This window comes from Dermacentor albipictus, chromosome 10, assembly GCF_038994185.2.
Source record: "Dermacentor albipictus isolate Rhodes 1998 colony chromosome 10, USDA_Dalb.pri_finalv2, whole genome shotgun sequence".
In the NCBI taxonomy this organism is placed as follows: domain Eukaryota; kingdom Metazoa; phylum Arthropoda; class Arachnida; order Ixodida; family Ixodidae; genus Dermacentor; species Dermacentor albipictus.
In genome coordinates, this window is record NC_091830.1 from 11,222,351 (window position 1) to 11,242,304 (window position 19,954).

General features: G+C 46.2%; 1 protein-coding gene across 5 annotated transcripts in view; it reads left to right on the plus strand.

Annotated features, from left to right (window-relative positions):
* The first annotated feature begins 3,172 nt into the window (after window positions 1-3,172).
* The window catches only part of LOC135917921 (uncharacterized), a 31,582-nt gene continuing 14,800 nt past the window's right edge, over window positions 3,173-19,954 (plus strand). The window contains exon 1 of one of the 5 annotated variants that reach the window (XM_065451545.2): window positions 3,173-3,328. Coding sequence is in view for 1 of the 5 variants with exons in the window: in XM_065451544.2 (XP_065307616.2) it covers window positions 14,731-14,788 (58 nt within the window). In the remaining 4 variants the exon portion in view is untranslated. The other 4 variants (XM_065451549.2, XM_065451548.2, XM_065451546.2 and 1 more) reach the window with 4 other exon arrangements.

Consider the following 19,954-nt stretch of genomic DNA (forward strand, 5'->3'; position numbering starts at 1 on the left):
GTGCAGAAATCGGCAAATAGCAACAGTGCTGGGCTCGTCATATTTTTGCATTATGGAGGAAGTCGGCAGTTAATAGAGCATTTGAGTGATGGTGAGTTGTCATAGCGACTCCGTGACATGTTTGTGATGCTACCAACTGTCAAAATAATGGTTAATTTTTGTCAAACCACAACTGCCTACAGAACTACCTGCAAGTGTCAGGAGTGGGAATGACCTGATACCCATTTTATTATCCTCCTGTCATCTGCAGTGCTGTCTATCGTGATTTTGCCAGTCTTATGGCTGTTCACTTGCGATATTCTTTTTCTGGTGCTGCTGTATGTGGTGAAGGATAGAGAAGGAAAAAGTACAAGATTGCAACAGTCAGCAGAATTTTGCTCAGCATGCACCGAAATTGGCATACTGCTTAGAAATGGCATTTGGTGCGCCACTGCTCACCAGCTTAGACGTGCAGATGACTGAAGTTGCGTTAGATTTTGACGGGCAGTTAGCCGGAGATCTGCCTGCTACCATGCTCATTGTAAATTAGTTTTTATACTGTGCTTTAGGAATTAGTTTCCTGTTGCGGTGTTTCATAACGACATGCTCTTATGTAACAACTAGAATGGCAGACATTTGCAGTAGAGATGCTTCATTTCGAGTAACCACTTGGCAAGAATCGAATCCGAAGTGTACATTACAGTCTACTGTTAAAGGGACCCATAGTTGGTGATAAAGTCAATGTAATTCAAGACACTTTGGTGAAAGAGACGAATGGCTTATAATAAGCATTGGAATCGCATCTGTGCAATAGAAAAATTGTGTGCCTTAGACCCGTATTCTTGAACAATCCTTGACTCGAAGTTCTCCACTCCACCGTGTTGAGCACAGCGCAACACCTCAAATGAAGACGCTGTGATTATCGGTAATTGTTATAGTTTGTCAATGAACTGCAGTGATCACTCCTCTCAAAGGGTGGCGTTGCTATCCATTTTCTTGAGTCGAGTTGAGTGGAGGGACGTTCTAGAATATGGGGATTAATGCCATATTTCAGTTTCATTTGGTAGCTCAGTATCTGCGTGCTACCTATAAATGTGAACTGTACTGTACCCAGGCCTTCACTCATGGTTATACCAGCACTAAAAAGACGAGTATGTGCCTTGTGTTTTCTGTGACCAACTGTAAATATCCAGCAGCAGCACAGAAATTTATGTGGTGCCATTCTGTCCATTGTACTGTCAAGTCTACTCCTCACAGCTGTATATGTCAAGCTTTTCTGATGTGCTTCTTCCTAGATACCCACAGGAATTTCCTTAAATAGGTTCCTGAGAATGAGTAAATAGGTAGAGGTATAAACAAAAGAATTCTGCAGATCCCATGCAATGCGGGCATCAAGGCAAGCGAAGCTTTCCGTGTTGGATGCTTTGATTGACGATAATTAGCGGTGATGTTCACAGCTAAAGCTTAATTTCTTCAATATTTAGTCTAACACGAGAGTGGTGCTTTGATGTTAAAGGTTACCTTGCGTGCACCACTGCTGTTTGTCTGCGTAGTACACAGAACACACAGGGAGAGGTGTTTGCTTGAGGCATTGTTGTGCGCCATATTTTATTGCCTCTGAGAGGGTTGGGCGTTGTCGTTTTCTCACGTGGCACGTCGCATTGTGACAGAAGTATTAAGCTTGAATTAGATTATGGGGCTGGACATGCCAAAGCCACACCCGCATTATGAGGCAAGCCGTAGTGGCGGACTCCGTATTAATTTTGACACCATATGATGTTCTTTAATGTGTCCCAAAATCTAAGTGCACGTGCGTGTTATATTTCGCCCCTGTCGAAATGTGGCTGCCGTGTTTGAGATCAAATCCATGACCTCTAGCAATGCCATAGCCGCAAAGCCAATGTGGCGGGCACAGAAGTGTTGATTTGATGGTCGACCACCTCCATAGTGTCTCCTGGACCCTGTGGTGCGCTTTAATTAATGCAACTCTGCTTCTGCACGCCCTGCCTAAGTTGCGCACTGGACACATTTGCACGGCGTTTATTTTTGAGGAATAGCAGCAATGTACTGTACCGTACCTTGAACTTAAGCCTACCCTGTTTCTCTGCAGCCGGGTGCAAGAAGACAGGCTCAGTTTATTTGTAGTAGTGGGATTTCCTTGCCTTCTCACGTCACCTCCCCTCCTCTTTTATATGGGAACTGCCTCTTCTCCTATCCCTCTCCTTCTCTTTACAGTTCTGCGTCCCCTCTGGCCTCGCACGTTAGAAAGGGAAGCGCTGCAGTTTCCCCAATGCTTATGAGCGGAGTCGCGGATAACCAGCTGTCAAGCGGCTAATGTGGCGACGGCCAGGGAGCTCCAGGGGGCATTGTATATATTCGACACGGTGGGGTGAAAACGAGTTTCTCCCGTCGCCTTTCCTCTCTCACTCGCGCCTGTCATCTATATACACGCTCTGAAGCACCCCCCGACGCGATGTGCGCGACAGCAGCAGCAGTGGGAAAGTCGAAGGAAGAGACAAAGTAAGCTTCGCTTTAAAAGGGAATGCTGCAATTTGCACTAAACCTTTCGGCCGCTTTTCTATCAGCTTCAACGATAACAATTTTAACATAATATTCCCATTCGCCCACGCCCTCTGGCCAGATTCGCAGCACGATTTCATTGTTCTCGGCTACGTGCCACTGTCAGCTGAAAACACAAAAACGAGCACGCAGCTGATCCCAGCTGCTGCTCAGCTGAGGCCAGCATTGAAAGTGCTATCATGTTTGCGTGAAACAGCGCCATATCAACATTGACCAATCGTTTGACCATAACCTTCGTGAATGCAACAAGCGCGTAAGGGAAGAGCTGAGCAGTATTCGAATTATCTACTTCGCGCTCCGCCCGCGCGATCAGCGGCATCTGTGGTTGTAAGCGTTGGATCAGAAAGCCATAGAATCGAGCAAAAGGAGGCCTTACGTTATACCGGCCCGAGAGTTTCTGGAAAAAAATGTTTACTTGAAATGCTATGTTTCTTGGGCGCCGAAACACGCATCACAGGTACGCCGTATATTACAATTTCCTCAAGTGAACACTTTTTCTTCCCAATTAAGTTACCTCTGGTGGAAAAGTTTAGAAGCTGTGACCATGAATCATAGGTTGATAAGTCAGGTTGATATCAAAACTCTTCCATGCGTAAGGAAGCGTCAACTGTCCACAAACCCTGCCCAAATTATGATACCGAAATCGAAACCGCAGTTAGGTATGCGCACCGATGTGGAAGCGTAATCCAAATCCAATACAAGGACTTTAGTCCTTGGTGTCTGCTGGTAGCGCGTTTCTCAAGCTGGACATTCAACACAGCGTGAAATTGTGAGTTTTTTTGCGTTTATTTCGTGCTTGTTTTAACCTTTAGCTGGGTGACCTGCGAAGCGTCCACAAAACGCGTCTCGGAAGTCTTTCGCGCAGCGTCCAGACGTAGGCGTTTGTGGTATATCGCTGCCACTAACTCAAGTCCAGCTTTCAGAAATTCTTACACTCGAACTTCGAGCACTTCGACGATGCACAAGAGCTGTGTGATGTTGGGACGATGTGCTACTATTGATATCAGATCTCTAAGAGAAACGCCGGTTCTGTTTGACAGGAGGTGATTGGGGAAACTGCAACGCCGACAGCTGACAGCAGTATATGCTCTGCACCCTTCGATGTGTACATATGTGCATTAGCGAGGGACTGATGTAAAAAATTCCTAATTAGCGGTATGCTTTTCTCGGTATTTATGGGAGACAGTTCAATAAAAGGTAAATAAGTTTGTAGAGATGCCGTTCTGTCGGAGTTCGTTTGCATCATGTGCCGGTAGTGTACGTGACTTCTTCTCGGTAATGGTTTATTACCAGCGAATTTCGCGACTGATTGTATACGCTCCTTTTTTTTTTTCGTAGGCGCAATGGAGAAGCACAACAACAACGAATGGCTGATAGGATAGGGTATGCAGTCCGTTGTGTCAAAAGTGTTATGACTCGCACATCAGCAGTAGGCGGTTTCAGTGGTTTCATCAGAACGACAGGACTCGCTCGGCAACAGAAGAACCGGTGAGGACACGTTACAGAGCTTTGATGCAACTGTCGCGCTACAAACGTTATTGCAAAATACTTTCTGACGTTGCTTCTAAAACTTCGTCCTGGAATAAAGCAAAAGGAAATTGGCCCTACGTATAGGTGGTGTAAGGCAGGATGTTGGGAACTCTGGAAAAGGCGGGAGTTCAAAGATATTTGCGGTCGATTTTTCGAACTGCTTACCGTCTCGAAAGTAAGACAGTGGTACGAGGGATGCTGTAATGGAAGTCTTCGCATTGATTTCGACCACCTGGGAATCTTAAGCGCACCGCGCCCATTAAAACTCGAGTATCCCATGGAACGCGCAGCTACCTGCCGAACATTGCATCAATATAAGCACCAGCTATACTTGACTACATTGGTAACATACCAGTAGTTAGTAAGAACCTACTTGAAAAGCGATGACCTCACTGAGTTGTCGTTGAGTCTCTAGAGGATATTTCTTGCTTCGATGTCTTTCTTTTTCCGCAAAGACGCAACCAAGGGCGCAAAGAAGCTGTAGGACAGGAAAGAGCCTAACTTGCATCTAGTTTATTGAACGCGCACGGAGTCACATTTATGGGAGGAGGTGGCCATGAGCGCGCGTACGTTTGCACACAATACTCAGTTTGCATCGTTATCCAATCATACAGTGCTCCGTAAAGCCACAGACGCATTGCTGACACAGACGTCATGCTTCATGTTGATGAAATAAGCCTCCATTAATTGCCGTGCCAAGGAATATTTGCTTTTACCAAGCATGTGGATATGGAAAAGATCTAGCTCACACGTGCGGGAATCGCAGTGCATGGGTAAATATGCACTGATCTTATTCTTGACAGACAGCTCGTGTTCCTTTGTCCTATCGTTGATGCAACGGCCTGTCTGACCGATATACACCCCGCCGCAATTAGGTGGAATTTCGTACACCACACTGACCGCTCAAGTCACATACGGCCTTTTGTGGCTTTTGCCACGAAGGGTCAGCGTCTGCGAGTCTGAGATGCGTGGGCACAGGCCAGCAAGCTTCCGCGATGCCGAAAAGGGTATCCGTACTTGGTACCTGCTGGCCACTTTCTTTAAATTGTGGGCCACTTTATGCATGCACGAAACAACCTGCGGCCTTTCCTCCACTAGCGGCTTGGTTTTCCGCTTACCCTTCATTTTTTGAAGGAGGGTAAGGAGCTTTCCTGAATTTATTGAGAACAGGACCTCACCAACGCCGCCTCTTACACATGAAGGCTATTGCCTTCTTTCTTAATAAGTTTATGTCTTAACCGTATTAAAGAAAGAATATATTTCTTTCATTAAAACGGTTGAAGCTCTAGTCAAAATTTTGCTTCTGTATACTTGCCTACAACTTTCTGTGGCTATGAAGGGAAAGCTACGGGTGCGTGGCTGCTGCACATGTCTCACTGCGCCAAGTAGTCCGGCAGCGTTGACAGTGCTTTTGCTTGCTCGGAACAGAAGCTGAATCGACGCAGCTTCCACGTGCGACGGTTTCGCGTTTTCCCAGATGCGGAAGGGAAAAACCGCAAAATAAGAATATTTTCACTCTCAGTGGTGTGTTCTCTCTTATTTGACTGTTGCTATCAAGGTGATTATGTTTTCTCTTCCCTAGCCTAGCCTAACCTAACGTGGGTTGAAACGCGGGACTCTTTCCAGAAGCGCTCTCACTTGTGTGTGCTTTTCCTCCGTAGTTTTCCTTCATAGCCACAGAAAGTTGTCCGCGAGTATACTTGTCGACAGAATTTAACCCTGTTAGCTACATATCAAGCATAATTAAAATGGTTCAGCGGTTGCTTATATAAAACATGAGTTTCACATGTATGTATTCGAATAGAAAAATTGTAGTTTGCCCATAGCTAAAGCTTCCCCTTGAAGGGCTTCAACATGATACTTTCGACTAATAATTCCTTTGTTGTTTAAATTAAGGTTCTAGAGCTCTAATCCATGGAAACGATAGTGACAAGCGTCTGGGCACCGTTGATAATTACTTACTTACTTACCTTACTTTTTTCCCGAAGTTTCCACATTTTATGAGAATTATTTAAGGGTACTGACGACCTAAATAGAAAGTTTGCTTGCAGTAGTTCTTGCATAGTATAGCTTCTCTTGAATTCTACAAGCGTCATCCAGATTAGTTCAGCGGTCGCCTCACAAAACGATTTCCCCTGTTTCGGCGTTTGTGGGTAGGAGCTCCCGAGATAGAGCTTCCTCTCGGCGTTTGTGGGTAGGAGCTCCCGAGATAGAGCTTCCTCTCAAGTTGTCGGTGCTCTCGCGTGCGTTCTGTATTGACCCGGGTTGTCGCTGCTCTCGTGTCTGTAGTGTTGTAACTTGAACTCGTTTGAGCTGGCACCTGGGCTGGCGTGTTTAAAAACGTTGGGCTGGCAGGCGGGGCAGGTAGCAGAATACAAACATCCGGCCCGCTGTGAATCCGAAACTTCTCAAACAAATGCTGCACAAGGGCTGCGCTTGCATCGTCTGCTAGCATCAAACGAATGCGTGTGCGCGCGCGTGCGTGTGTGTGTGTTTCAGTGTTGCATCCTTCTCATGACGTGTACTTCGTATGATTTGTGCTAGTTAGTTCATGTGAAGCTGATATTGACCTTGTGCGCGGGCGGCTGAGCAAGTGCTTCGACAACGCCACTTCGAAAAACAAGACGGTCTGAAGCTCATCTCCAACAATTCTCGAAATAGACGCGGTCTACCAACAGGATAAAACAAGCGGTGTGTATTGCTAATTTAAGGCAGTCATATTTTCGAATTCTTTGCGAGTGCCATTGCAGACGATCTGCCGAAGTTCTAACGGATCTTCGTTTTTACAGTTGTACCAAAATGAAAACCTGACATTTGCGGTGCATATTATTAAGGATTAACTTGGTCTTTATTCTCCCAACCTTTATTCGTGCGAGATATCGAAGCGTACTTTTCACATATCTTTAAACGCAAGCCCGCTTGTGTCCGCATTAACATGACCATCATTCCTTTGTTCAAACACGCCCGCTTGTGGGTGTACGTACGAAACAGTGACGTCACAGCGAGGGTACTCGCCAACGTTCATATTCTCTTATGTAGACGAAGGTTTTGCATTCTTCCATGCTCTATCATTTTGAAGTCGTCATTCGGGATAGGCGCCTAAATTGGGAGTTGCAGCTAAAAACGACGTCCTAAACTTTAGGCCCGGTACATCATTTTCGCATGAAGTAGTTTCTAGGTGGCGTTTGCAGTTGCACCACTTATAGGGAACCTTCATTACTCACGCTTACTAACGCTGTTGTTTTAAGGTGGTGTCAGCCTTTGAAAGGGCACATGCCACCGCCCACTAAGATGCTGGGCGGAACATTCCGCTAAATTTAGCGATTTTGAGAGTCTCTGAGGCCAAGAGGCCACTTAGACTGGTAGTATACAACTTAAAAAAAAAAAAACAGCAGTTGGCAACCAAGGCACACGGACCTCGCGGGGTTGTGAGGTTACTCCTCCAGCCAATCAGAGACGCAAACAAAGTCGTCATGCGACCTTCTCACAATGGCATCGTACTGTCTCGTCATCGTACTTGGTAACTCCGGAGTATGGTGGCTAGAAGTCACCCTATCCAGAGCGTCTGCCGTTCATGAAGTCTTCATCGGCGGAAGCGATGATGTGTGCAGCAGACCTGGACAAAGTGTATGGAGTCTGAGCATTTCACTCTTCAAAAGTCCGCGGTACAGTTCATTTCACTGCTGGCCCGTTTTACCCATGAAACTTCACTGTCAACTTAAGTGAAACTTGACAATAAATAGTTGCAGCCAAGCAAGCGTTTTATTTCACTTGAATAAACAATTAGGCTTTCACCGTTCCTCTATAATAGACGAATGAAAACGTACTAAATTACTCGCTTATGATTTTATTTTTGTTGTTAGCGCCTTATTTAGGTAACAGGGAAACTTTGAAGTACGAACTATTTGCACTCTAGCGGAGGAACAGTGGCTGGTGGTTATGAGGGCGTGGGCGGGGCTTCACTGCAGATTTGAGTTGTGTCCGACTATAGCCACCCTACCCAGACTATGACCGAGGGAAGCTATACGGTGCGCGCGATGGTTGGTACCGTGCAAGTAATGCCATTCTTTGAGTGTGCTTCGTGCCCAGCCATTGGGGAAAAATACAGCTCATGCGAGCCCATGATATATGCGAGCCCTACGCCCTACGCCCTACATATAGTTAAAAAGACCGATGAGGACACCGTTCTATATAGAACACTTCGAAAAGCACATTTATTTAACCTGCTAGTGCGAGAGTAAAAAAATATTTAAAAAATACACAGGGCTTAACGCACTTCACGTTCTTGACGGGAGGTAACACTACAGTCCTTCAATATAGTATCGAAGGGCGTTGCGTCATGCTCCTGAATTTGTTGGCTTCAGCGTTTCGTGCGGCATACAACTGTAACGAAACAAATTTATGCGTTCGCATAGAAGAAGAAGAAGAAATGATTGTCATGCATATCGAAGGCGTGTGCAGGTTCACAGCGTGAATTGCGTATTATAATTCACGTCAGCTGCTGCAAGTCTGCCCATTTCATTCCTGCGTCTTTTGGCGTGTAGAGGAAATTGGCGCTTGCGCGTGGGCTCTCGCGCGCCCGTGCTCGGCAACATACAATAACTATAGCAACAACAACATACTAGCAATAACAATAGCAACAACATAATATAGCTCTCTGGCAACTATGCCAGAGAGCTATAGTTGGCGTTGGCACAATAGAAACGTGCTTGCGATTGGAGAACTTACCGTAATAGTGGTGGCGTGGAGTGTTTGATTTTATCCCTGTGGACGCGGCTATGACTGTTCTGGGCGCTTTGTGAACAACTTACGCATGTATGTTTTATATTTGTAATAATTACCATGAGAGAGAGAGAGAAAGAGAGCAATTGTGGCCTAGCGGTAAGAGCATCGGTCTATTGTGCTGGGGGACCGCGATTCGGTCCCACCACCGTGGACGTAATTCAGTATTTAAAGAAAAAAAATTAAATATAAGCTATGCGGCAGAACAACAGCAGGGTGGTAAAAAAGAAAAAAATCCGGGATGCTTCGCAAAGAAAGCGACAACACTTTTGGTGATGTCACCTCCCTAAACAGCGCTTGAGCGAAGGCTCCCTATATGTATTGACGGGATGGTCTGGCAGAAACCACGAGCCCTATAAGACCCCGTGCATTCTAGGGATGCGCAGTATATTACAGACTGTTTACAAAATATTCTTTTTTTTAACGCGCACTCTGAAACAAATATACCTACAGTTGGCAAACAGCGCAGGTGAGACTTAGCTTATTTTAATAACAGCGCGTGACTAGCCAGTAACTTAGTTCCATGGATTAAACATTACATTTTTTATTTGTCGATGCTTTTATGCCCTTGCGAATTGCACAGATTGCCGAGGAAGCCATGGACGTTTCTTTGTGTGAGAGTACGGCCTCAGCCAATGAATTTTGTGGCGTTCGGTGAATGTACTCCTGATGACATAGCGCGGTATCACAGAGCCATCGTGGTTCTCCGCTGATGCTGCATATGATCTATTATACGTGGAAGACTCCGTCAAGCGCCATTTAGATCACTTTCTGTGACTGACTAAGAAAAGAAAAGCGAACCGGATTGTTTTGCTGATTTTGTCGCTATCATGTGTGTAACTAGTAATAAAGCCGGTCGTGGTGTAACTTATACTGGATTGTTCTGTACGGGCTGCGACCACTGATCCGCTTTAGTTCCGCAACTTCGAAATGTGCCAAGTTAATTGAAGAGTCAACTTTGTACATTACGTTATGGAGCGCTGTGGTTTGTCGAGCAAATGATGTCAGGCCTTTTCAATTAAAATCTAGCTGAAGAGGATGTCTCTTTATCTGCCGAAGAAATTTTGAAGTGAATGCCGGTGTGCTCTCAGTACCAGATCGCTACCAGGAATGTGGCCAGAATGACGCTTTGCACTGTGTGTACACCCTTGAAAGCGAATAAAGGTGTAAATCGGTCCGTAACTGGCACCCTTACACCCTTTTAGGTGTAAGTTTACACCTAAACTTGGAAGGCCGTGAGTTATGGACCGATTTACAACCTTATTCACTTTGAGGGTGTAAATTATGCTACAGTGATAGGTGGGCTTGACTGGGCTGAGACAACGGAGAAACAATTAAAGTATGGGGTGAAAATTCATCCTTAACACAACAAGCGATTTCATGTCGCTAGCCGCAATATATATAAGCGGTTCTCTGTGGTGTGGTTTATAGAAGTACAATGCGCGTTTTAAATTTTCTTCCGCCCTGCTTCTTGCGCTCAGAACTCGCAAACGTTTGTGAGGACACTCGCCTGCTAAATTGCCTAAGTCGGCTCCTCTACACACTTTAGGGCAGCGAGCTTTAGAATGCTGTATTTGTGTTTATTTATTTATTGATACTGTTGACCCCCGGAAACAGGAGTGGCAATACAGGACATAAGTCTATCTCACTTTCGTATAAACGTAATATCAGGAAACGTAGTGCACGCGTTTTGCGCATATAAGACAATAAAGCTCATTGTACAGATAAGATCGTTCACATTCAATATAGTAAAGACAAGATAGCGCACAGTGATCATGTAGCACTCATAATAAGAACAGAAAGAAACTGCAATTGTAGGGAGCTGCGCCACCAAAATGAATGAATGCGCCAAGCAGCATTAAAAATAGACTAACGGATGTTACTACTGAGACCGGAAACATTTTCCACCCTCGGGCTTCCCTGCAGAAACATCTGCATTTAAGGACATCGTTTCACGTGCTGTAAAGGTGCCTACTCTTTCAACCCCGGAAGGAAAAAGAACAAGCTACTATATAGAGCAATGAAAGAAGAACGTTTCATTTGGGACATGGAAGAGTCGCCGAGCAATTCTTTGAACATGCCCTTCTTTGGAGCAACAGGGTGCTGCCTTATTTTTGGGCAGTAGCCGCTGCTTGTCGGGAACACCCGTCCCAACATTTTCTGGCCGTACATTGGGAAAGGGTCGTCGGGAGAATGGTTCTCGTGGTGTTGCGGGTAGTGTTGTTCGTCGTTAATATAGTCCTTAATAGTGGCTCTTCAAGCGTCACCCAAAACAGCTGGTAGCGGTGCCGACAACGGCTAGAAAACGACTATACGACGACTACACGTCAACCATCATACGACGACTATACACGTTGGCTAGCATCGTGTAGTTCTTCCCATTACGCAGAGAAGCTGGTCACAGGGGTCAACCTCAAGTCGACCACTGCCACTTCTTAAATTTCTCCTCTGTCTACACGTTGACCACTACGCCACGACTACTCGCTACAACTACACGACGGCTACCTGTCAACCAGTATACGACGATTACACATTGGCTACTCATATCGTATAGTTGTCGCCATATACCGCGGCGCAGATTGGTATAGGCTTCGGAGGAATCAACTTCAGGCCGAGCTTTCTGTCATTTCTTAATTTTGTGCTCTCTCTACGCGACAATTACTACACAACGACAAATACAGCATGGTGACTGACAGGAGTTTTCAAGCGACTTGTGCTTGGGGAGCATGATAATGATGACGATAACCATGAGAGTGATGCCTTTGACGAATGTCACGAAAATTGGCTGACGTGCCTTTAACAGCTTTTACCAAGAAAAGGCGAACAATAGCGGCTAGGCGGTACAAATGACATGGCCCTGCACGCCAGAGCCTTCTTGGTGATCGAGAGCCATGCGCGGAAGCGTGACAGGAAACTGCAGCTACGCTGGAGTGTAGGAGATAAGGGCGCGCCGAACGCACGGAGTGCTGAGCGCTGCGCAAAAGAGCGCTAGCGGCGGCGGCGTCTTCCGTGTTTCGCGCAGCATCACGCAACAGTACCGTATAGCCTCGCACAGTAGCGACACACTTCCAAGATTTTAAACAAGAAATCCTGGGCAGATAAAAAACAAAATTTGGTTACGTAAGATCCCTGGGAAAGTTGAATCTATTTGCCTAAGCAAAGTGAAGCTTTAATGCGTACGAGTTGTGGTCACAGTGACGTATGTATCACTGTGGTATAGAGGTCGACGCGGCTAAGTTGGGTTTCTTGTTTTTCTTTGCGGGAAAAGGGCTCTTTCAGCTTACTAGCTGGTTGTGCTCGACCACACAAGAACAAAGACGTAGCGATCTGACAGGGCATGTGCTGTTCTCAGAACCGAAAATATTGCTATATAGAATTCATACTGTGGCACTCGCGCCGTCGTGCTGACACGATGTTGACGGTGCATGCATGGCCCGCACGTGCTCAGTTATGCCTCCAGAGACGCACAGTGTGTTTGGCTGCGAAAAACGTCGAAGCCGAGTGGACGCACCTTTCGATCCGTTCAATCGGCTACGCAGCGGAGCCAGGGCAGCATTCTGATTCTCCTGTTTTTTTTTTTTGCCCTTGCCATGTTCCTCCTGTCTTTCTCTCCTTCCTCTTTTTCTCCCCATTCCCCCTTCCCCGTGCAGTGCTGTTGAGGTGTCCTCATGTGAGAGACAGTTACGGCACAGCACTCATCTCTTCCGTCTCCTTTTCGAAAATCACTTCACACACGGGCAGCGTTCTGCCTTTGCTGCTGGAGTTGTGCGCACGAACACTGGCGTTCCTGGTGAGGAGCGGTGTGCATATACCGCGTCGTGGGCGGAAAGAACAGTAGACGCACGCTCCAAGCTACAAACGCCGGTGGTTTTCCGTCGATCTCATCGCCGACATTCGAATGCCAAAAGCATGGATTAGTCTGTTAATCCGGTTGTAGAAAAACAACACTGTCGTTGCATGTTAGCACAGTTCCAACAAGTAATCGTGATGCGGGGGTGCGGGCAGAGTGGTCCAAAGGTCACCAACGCTATATATGCTGTACGTATGTTTCCCGACTGGAGCGACCGCTCGAACAAGCTGGGGGTCGGCTTTTCCTGCAAACACATGTGCGAAGGAGACCCGGTGACTTGAAAGCTGCTTGGCTTGGTTTACGCTGACGATATAGTCCTGCTAGCAAATGGCCTTCAGCAGCTGGTCACGGTGTCTGCGACATGGCTACACCACCTTGACCTCGGCTTTAACGCCAAAAGCCTGCCGTATTTCGACTTTCAGGCCCACAGCCCAGTGCCGACATACCCCTGCCAGGAGGTGGACGGGTACAATGGGCCACTGAATACTGGTACCTTGGTGTGGTGTTCAGCACATTAAGTGACCTGCTGGTGACTCACGAGGAGAACTTACGCAAGCGATCACAGAGAGCAGTAAAGGTGCTACGTAGGAAAACCTGTCGGGGTGCAACCGCTTCCTGCTTGTCCGCGACATGTGGAAATCTGTGCATATCCATGGCCTGACATTTGCAAATTCAATTGTTTGCCTCAGAGCAACGCGCTCCTGGCTGTCATGGGCGCGTTGCTATCGGGGCCGTTCAAGGCGACCTGGGTTGGTCCACGTACGTGAGGTGAGTGAAGCAAGGAGCAAGCTCTCTTCCGAAGAACGTTTGCACCTCGTTGACGACATACGATGGCCCAGGCGTCTGTTCAGACACATGGGCATAACAGGCAGACAAACCCAGTGTTGCAAGCAAGTGCAATTTTTGCGCCGGAAATTCGGGTTTCTTGCGAAACCGGTGTGCAAAGACTGGGAGTTAAAGTGAACACTGGCCTTAAGCACATAAGTGTCTGAGGAGAGAGCCATGAGGTGGCGGAACGCAATGGTGGCAAAATCTACCTTGGTGGTCTACCGCACTTACAAGACTGACATACATTAAAATGGAGGAGGTGTACGATAGCAGCGGTGACCGCGTGCTGCTCTTTGAATCACGAGCAGGAGCACTGCGCATGGGGCTTGTATGTCGTCGCTGTTTCGACGCATCAGTTGACTCCATATGACGGATATCTGGCCTGGAGGAAGAAAACCTGGAATACCTCGTCCTCCAATGTGCGGGTCTGTGCCCACGACACACGGAGGGCGCCACACTACCGCTGTAGCACTGGAATTTGGGGGCGAGAACGGAGCGCGGGAACGGGGGTGCGGTGGTGTCCAATGCCGTGCGGCGTGTAACGAACGACAGACTGGCACAATGGTGGCTTGTGACTCGGCAATAGTGCAGAGTGACGAACTCTGAAGGAGGGAGCAGGTGAACTCCGGTGCCTCAACGTCAATTAGTGTCTGTGAACCAGCTCGTGCTGTGAACATACTAGCTGGAGTAAGCTAACCCCCACCCACCCTCTCTTTAGAGTGCAGATCTTAGGCACCCGTTCCGCCCGTTCCAAAGCGCCATCGGCTTTCACCGATGGCGCTTTGAATACTTAGGCCTTGCTCTCCCTTGGAGCCTCGTCGGGGATGTGTTCGTGTGCGATTTCATTCAAGCAGCAAAGGTTATTTTGCAATGTTAATTCCTACTTTCTTTACTATCCCTATTATAATTCTTCGTGATTCTTCGAAATTCTTTTATGTTTACATTTGTAAAGTGATCTTTATTTTAATTGTAATCATCTGTTCATCGGGCCTGACCTCTCAGTTACACAATAGCGTATTGCTCCAAGGTCCACGTTTCTAGTTTTGTGGATTCATTCTTGTATTTATTACCAGTGCACACAACGTGATTATTTGCCCATCTCCCGGCCATGTGGGTACTTGCCATGTTTTGAAGGCTCGTGATCATCGTCATCGTAATGTGAAGAAGAAAAATAAGAAGAGATGGATACCGCACCGATAAAATGCTTTACATATTTCCTTGGCAGGTCCCTCGCTGGAGGTAAGTGCTATATCTTTATTAGGAGGAGGGGAATCTAAACTAAATACAGCGCACCGTTGGACGGAAGACTTGTAAGAGGGGCGGACAGAAGCGCTCGGTCACATCTTGCTTCAAGAGGAGAAGCGACCAGCCCGTAACTCTTGTTTAGGGTGCCGAATCTGTTGACACGTCCCGCCATTGCGTTTAGTCAGCGCAACTCTGTTACTTCATGACAATTGCAGACGCTTCGTCGCTCATTTCAGTGGCATGCCATTTCGTTACGCGGTCCGGTGAATGCTGGTATATTGAGGCATGGCTTCAAGCAGAGGCTTGCACCGCCATAACACAGCACTTCGTGCAGAATCGGGGGTGCTAGGGGGAGAGGGGACGCACGGGGTGAACTGTGATCGTGCTGTTAAAGGGTCCTTCACCATGTTATAGGCCATTTTAAACAAACAAACCCGGCGCTTACATGATGCGCTGACGACCGTGTCTGCAAAGTGTTACGAAAACAGCAGCAGTTTCAAGTCAAACGCCGCGCGCCTTCCCTATCGAGAAAGCCTGTTTCCAGCCAGGGAGTGACGGCCACACACACACACATTTCTTCGTAGTGCGCGCTTCGTCACTCACCATGACTAATGATCCAACGAGGAAAGCGCTGTGCCGCAAGAAAAGGAAAAGAACGAAAAAATAAGGAGGTGGGGCTCGACTCCACAGTACGTCCTTTGGCTCCCGTACGAGAGAAGGCAGGGAACGAATACCTCTTGTGAACACTACTAGAGGCAAAGGCGGAGAGTCTCCCATAGTGACGCATGCTTCATGACGGCACGAAAACATGACAGTTAATTTCTATCGACTCCAACAGTGGACCAATTTGAGAAGTTTCGGTGGAACGCTCCTTTGACGGCGTTTTACAGGTCCCGGCGAGCAAAGAAAATTTGCAATGAGGCCTGGTGAGGGGCCCTTTAACAGGGGAAAGAAGGTGGATTTGACTCGTAGCGCCATCGTAGTGATCTGTGCACATCAAGGTCACGTGTCCGTATCATATTTGGTGAATGTTAGAGTAATACCGCACTCACGTGGTCGGATTCAGTCATCATTGAAATCAAAGGTCGTGAAAATCCGCGAGCCCCGTTTGCTCCCTTCCGCGAATTCGCATGAAGGCGCCAATTAGGCCCGAGGATCTCAATACCTTTTTTCTTTCAGTAGCTACTGAAAGCAGGCGTGTGAATGCAGTATTAGCTGAGCCGTCGGGATGTATAATAATAATAATAATAATAATAATAATAATAATAATAATAATAATAATAATAATAATAATAATCAGCCTATTTTATGTCCACTGCAGGACGAAAGCTTCTCCCTGCGATCTCCAATTATCCCTGTCCTGCGCCAACCGATTCCAACTAGCACTCGCAAATTTCCTAATTTCGCCGCACCACCTAGTCTTCTGCCGTCCTCTACTGCTCTTCCCTTGATACCCATTCTGTCACCCTAATGGTCCAGCAGTTATCTAATCTGCGCATTACATGACCTGCCTAGCGCCATTTCTTTCTCTTAATGTTAATTAGAATATCGTATATACCCGTTTGCTCTTTGATCCAAACCGCTCTCTTTCTGTTAACGTTATGCCTAGCATTCTTCGTTCCATATCTTTTTGCGCGGTCCTCAACTTGTTCTCAAGCTTCCTTGTCAATCTCCAAGTCTCAGCCCCATATGTCAGTACAGGTAAAACGCAATGATTGTATGCCTTCCATTTCAATGATAACAGTAAGCTTCCAGTCAGGAGCTCACGAAGTCTGCCGTACGCGATCCAACCCATTTTCATTCTTCTGCGAATTTCCTTCTCATAGTCAGGGTTCCCTGTGATTAGTTGACCTAGGTAGACGTACTCCTTCACAGACTCTAGAGGATGACTTGCGATCCTGAACTATTGTTCCTTTGCCTGGCTATTCATTATTATCTTTGTGTTTTGAATATTAATCTTCAACCCCATTCTTAAACTCTCTCTGTTAAGGTCTTCAATCATATGTTGTAACTCGTCTGCAGTGTTGCTGAATAGAACAATGTCATCGGCAAACCGAAGGTTGCTTAGGTATTCGCCGCCGATCCTTACTCCTAAACCTTCCCAGTTTAATAGCTTGAATACTTCTTCCAAGCATGCAGTGAATAGCATTGGAGAGATTGTGTCTCCTTGTCTAACTCCTTTCTTTATAGGTATCTTCCTGATTTTCTTGTGTAGAATTAAGGTGGCTGTGGAATCTCTGTAGGTATTTTCCAGGGTATTTACGTAATCGGTCTGTACTCATTGATTGCGCAGTGCCTATGTGACAGCTTGTATCTCTACTGAATCAAATGCTTTTTCGTAATCTATGAAAGTCATGTAGGGAGGCTTATTGCATTCTGCGGACTTCTCGATAACCTGATTAATGACATGTATGTGATCCATTGTGGAGTAACCCTTCCTGAAGCCAGCCTGTTCCCTTGGTTGACCAAAGTCCAGTGTTACCCTTATTCTATTGTAGATTATTTTGGTGAATATTTTATATAATACTGGGATTAAGCTAATGGGCCTATAATTTTTCAGTTATTTAATGTCTCCCATGTTGTGGATTAGTGTAATGTTTTCATTCTTCCAGTTTTCTGGGACCCTTGCAGTCGATATACACTTTGTATAGAGAGCCGCCAGTTTTTCTAGCATTATGTCTCCTCCATTTTTGATTAAATTGACTGTTATTCCATATTCTCCTGCCACTTTTCCCAGTTTCATGTCTTGCAAGGCCCTTCTGACCTCATCTCTAGTTATAGGAGAAGTTTCTGTACACTGTTCATTATTGTTTTGAATGCAGCACTCCGGATCCTTCTGGGTACTGTACAGGTCAGTATAGAATTCTTCCGCTGCTTTTATTATACCTTCGAGATGGCTGGTGATATTACCCTGCTTATCTTTCAGTGCCTACATCTTGGTTTGTCCAATGGCATGTTTCCTTCTCATTGAATTCAGGCTGCCTCCAATTTTTACGGCTTCTTCAGTCTTTCTCACGTTATAATTTCGAATATCACTTATTTTCGTCTTGTTCATCAGTTTTGACAGTTCTGCGAATTCTATCTTATCTTTTAAATTGGACCCTTTCATTTTTTGTCGTTTCTTTATTAGGTCCTTTGTTACTTGGGAGAGCTTGCCTACTGGTTCCCTTGGTGTCTTGCCTCCCACTTCAATTGCTGCCTCTGAAGCCAGCCTAGTTACAGGTTTTCTTCATTATCTCTATGTCATCTTCTTCTCTCTGTTCTAAGGCTGCATATTTATTGGTAAGTACCAGCCTGAATTTGTCTGCTTTTACCTTTACTGCCTCTAGGTTGACCTGCTTCTTCTTGACCAATTTTACTCTTTTTCTGTTCGAATTGAGGTGAATCCTAGCCTACACTAACCTATGATCACTGCATTGTACCCTACCTATCACTTCTACATACTGCATTATGCTGGGATCGGCAGAAAGTATGAAATCAATTTCATTTCTTGTTTCACCGTTAGGGCTTTTCCAGGTCCATTTTCTGTTGCTACGTTTCCCGAAGAAAGTGTTCATTATTCTCAGCTTATTCCTTTCTGCGAATTCTACCAGCATCTCTCCTTTAGCGTCAGGACCAAATAAAGTTTTTCATCCATCTCCTTTAGCGTTTCTAGAATTGACGCCGTATTTGCAAATTGCCTGCTCACCCACCTGCTTTCCCCCCACTTTTGCATTGAAGTCACCCATTACTACTGTATACCGAGTTTCCACTTTTCTAATCGCTAATTCAACATCTTCATAAAACTGATCTACTTCCTCATCTTCGTGACTGGATGTTGGAGCGTAGGCTTGCACTGCCTTTATGCCTCTTATTAAGTTTGATTACGACTACTGCTACCCTCTCATTAATGCTGTAGAATTCGTCAATGTTGCCCGCTATTTCCTTATGAATTAGGGATCGTGCCCCATATTGCTTCTTATCAGGAAGGCCTGTGTAGCAGAGCATAGCATGGCAGAGTGTAGCATAGCAGAGCATAGCAGAGTGTAGCATGGCCCTTAGTTAGCAATGTATAAGCCTCACCAGTTCTTCTAATCTCACTAAGGCCGATAATATCCCAAACAACGTCTGATAGTTCCTCAATGTATCCTGCTAAGCTAGCCTCACTCGACAGAGTTCTGCTGTTAAAGGTCATCATCGGGATAAATTATCTCGCCGAAAATAAGTTGTGCTTTATGAACGAGAGAGGAAGGATAAATGGAAAGACAGGTAGGATAACCATATAGGCAGTTCTGGTTGGCTACCCTGCGCGGGGGAAAAGATCAATTAGTATATATGTAGCGAGAAAGAAACAGAAACGAAATACACCGCGTGCATATTCCAGCAGTAGCAACGGTACCAGGCAGCGTTCTCAAAGTGCGTCATGTACGCTTTTCGACATCAAGGAACTTCATCAACAGACATGTAGTCTTCTGCATGGAGCTACTTTCTTAGCACCGACTTAATACATTTATGTATACCGCCTGAATTGCCGTGACGTGAACAAGCCATGTTGTACCGTGTGTGACTGTCGTCGTTGCGTTTATGAACTCCTGCGCCTTCCCGATCGGAATGGCTGGCAGCCCTGTATGTGAGGCTTGCATGTGTGACGAAACATTCGCACACTTTCTTTGTGTCTGCCCGCGCCGTATAGCCCCGAGCGGGTGATATGCGCAGCTCTCGATACTAAACTAGGAAATCATCCAGTATGTGTTTCATGAGCGCACGAGGAAACAAGGTCGGTGGATGACGTCTTGCATCAACCTTCGCAAATCAGCGTTTCATGACGCTATTCTATTTGTTCATCTTTCCCTCCCGGATTTCAGAGCCTCAGCGGAGCTGCTCCTGAATGACGAGGTCTTAGTAGGTTCTGTTAGATGGGCGGTAGTTCGCCTGCTCCGCTAGCCGCTCAGCGTATTTTTTTCTCAATATGGGCTTGTACAGTAGTGTTAATTTCTTGCCAGAGTATGTACATATTTTCCTAGTTTTCAGTATTCCAACGGGCAGACACGGTAAGAACACATTAACGCCGCACACATTCCGTTCTACACGAAGAAGCTACCTGCCGTGTGCTTCTTTCACGAATGCTCTCAGATAACGGGATTACATGTTCAGCCAGCCGAACTCGATGATGGCTGGCTC